This window comes from Phaethon lepturus, unplaced genomic scaffold, assembly GCF_000687285.1.
Source record: "Phaethon lepturus isolate BGI_N335 unplaced genomic scaffold, ASM68728v1 scaffold10105, whole genome shotgun sequence".
Taxonomy (NCBI): domain Eukaryota; kingdom Metazoa; phylum Chordata; class Aves; order Phaethontiformes; family Phaethontidae; genus Phaethon; species Phaethon lepturus.
Genome location: NW_010539853.1, coordinates 10,538 through 11,714, shown reverse-complemented (window position 1 = coordinate 11,714; position 1,177 = coordinate 10,538). Strand labels below are relative to the sequence as shown.

General features: G+C 57.2%; 1 protein-coding gene across 1 annotated transcript in view; it reads right to left on the bottom strand.

Moving 5' to 3' along the window:
- LOC104620898 (uncharacterized protein KIAA0895-like) overlaps positions 1-1,177 on the bottom strand; it is a gene marked incomplete at its 5' end in the record, with an annotated part of 9,681 nt that overhangs the window by 344 nt on the left and 8,160 nt on the right. Inside the window, 2 exons of the mRNA XM_010287248.1 lie at positions 288-385; positions 1,017-1,175. Coding sequence (XP_010285550.1) covers positions 288-385; positions 1,017-1,175 — 257 coding nt within the window. The remainder of the gene's footprint in view (positions 1-287; positions 386-1,016; positions 1,176-1,177) is intronic.

Genomic DNA, 1,177 nt, shown 5'->3' with positions numbered 1-1,177 from the left:
TTGAAAGGATTTGTGGGTTTTGGACATTTTCTGTCACTGCAGGACCAGTGTGGCCAAGGCAGAGGTCCAGCGGCGCAGCCAGCAGAGCTTAACCCACGGGGTTAAGCCTCAACCCAAGGGTCTCCCAGGGAGGAAGATCGATTGTCCCATCCCTCCTTGCATCCTAAATGCAAAGAGCTGAAGGGCTGCCAGCCCTTGTCCCTTGTTTTTGGGAAAACACGGGACCGTGGGACCCCCGTGAGCTTTGGGATGGGGCTCTGGGATCAGCTGGCCCTCCCGGCCGTTACCTTTCCAAGCGCAGCCAGCAGCGGGAAGTCGATGGTCTGCCGATGGCGCAGGATGCGGAGAATTCCGTCCAGGTAGACCTGGTCCTTACTGAAGCAGCCTGGAAGAGCAGGAGAGGCCGAGGAGCAGGAGCCTGGCTCCTCACCACCCGGGACCAGGGTGACACGAGTGTGCCAGGGCTCAGGCATTGCTGGTGCCATGGGCAGGACTGCTGGGGCCCAAAGGAGGAGCACTGGGAAGCAGCGCCGGGGACCACAGAGGCAGCCAGGTACAGCGGGAGCCCCAGACCTCTCACTGGGATGCAATGAATTTTTTAATGTTAAACCACGGCAAGAATCTAAACGCGTCCCCAGAAATGCTCATTTTTCCTCTCCTTTGGCTGCTGCCGCGCCGGGAGCTTGGGCGAGACACTCCCATCAGACTGCAGCCACTTTATGGCCTCATCCAACCCCATCCCCACCCAACCCGGCCCAAGAGCTGATGTGCCAGGACCGCACGTAAAAGATTACTGCCATAAAGAGTAACCTCATAGGAAAGCAGTGCCGGGGATGGGGAGGGATGAGGCGGGGCAGAGCCACCATTTTGAAGGGTGCTGTGGGTTGGTGTTGATTTTTTTGCTAAGGAAAAGTACTTTAAACTTTCAAATTTAAAATCCGCTTTTCAAAAAAAAAAAAAAAAAAAAAAAAAAAATCCTTTCCAAAACCCGACACTTATCACTGTCTGAGTGGTACCTGGCTGCGAGGTGTCGGTCTGGCCCCGCTTCGCCCGCACGCAGTACTCCCACCGGACGCCGGCGTCCTGGACATACTGCTCCAGGTCCTGGAAAAGGGCGGAGAAGGAAAGGCGGCTGGCCCGCTCGATGGGGGAGGAGAGGAGGGCGGGCCGCCACACG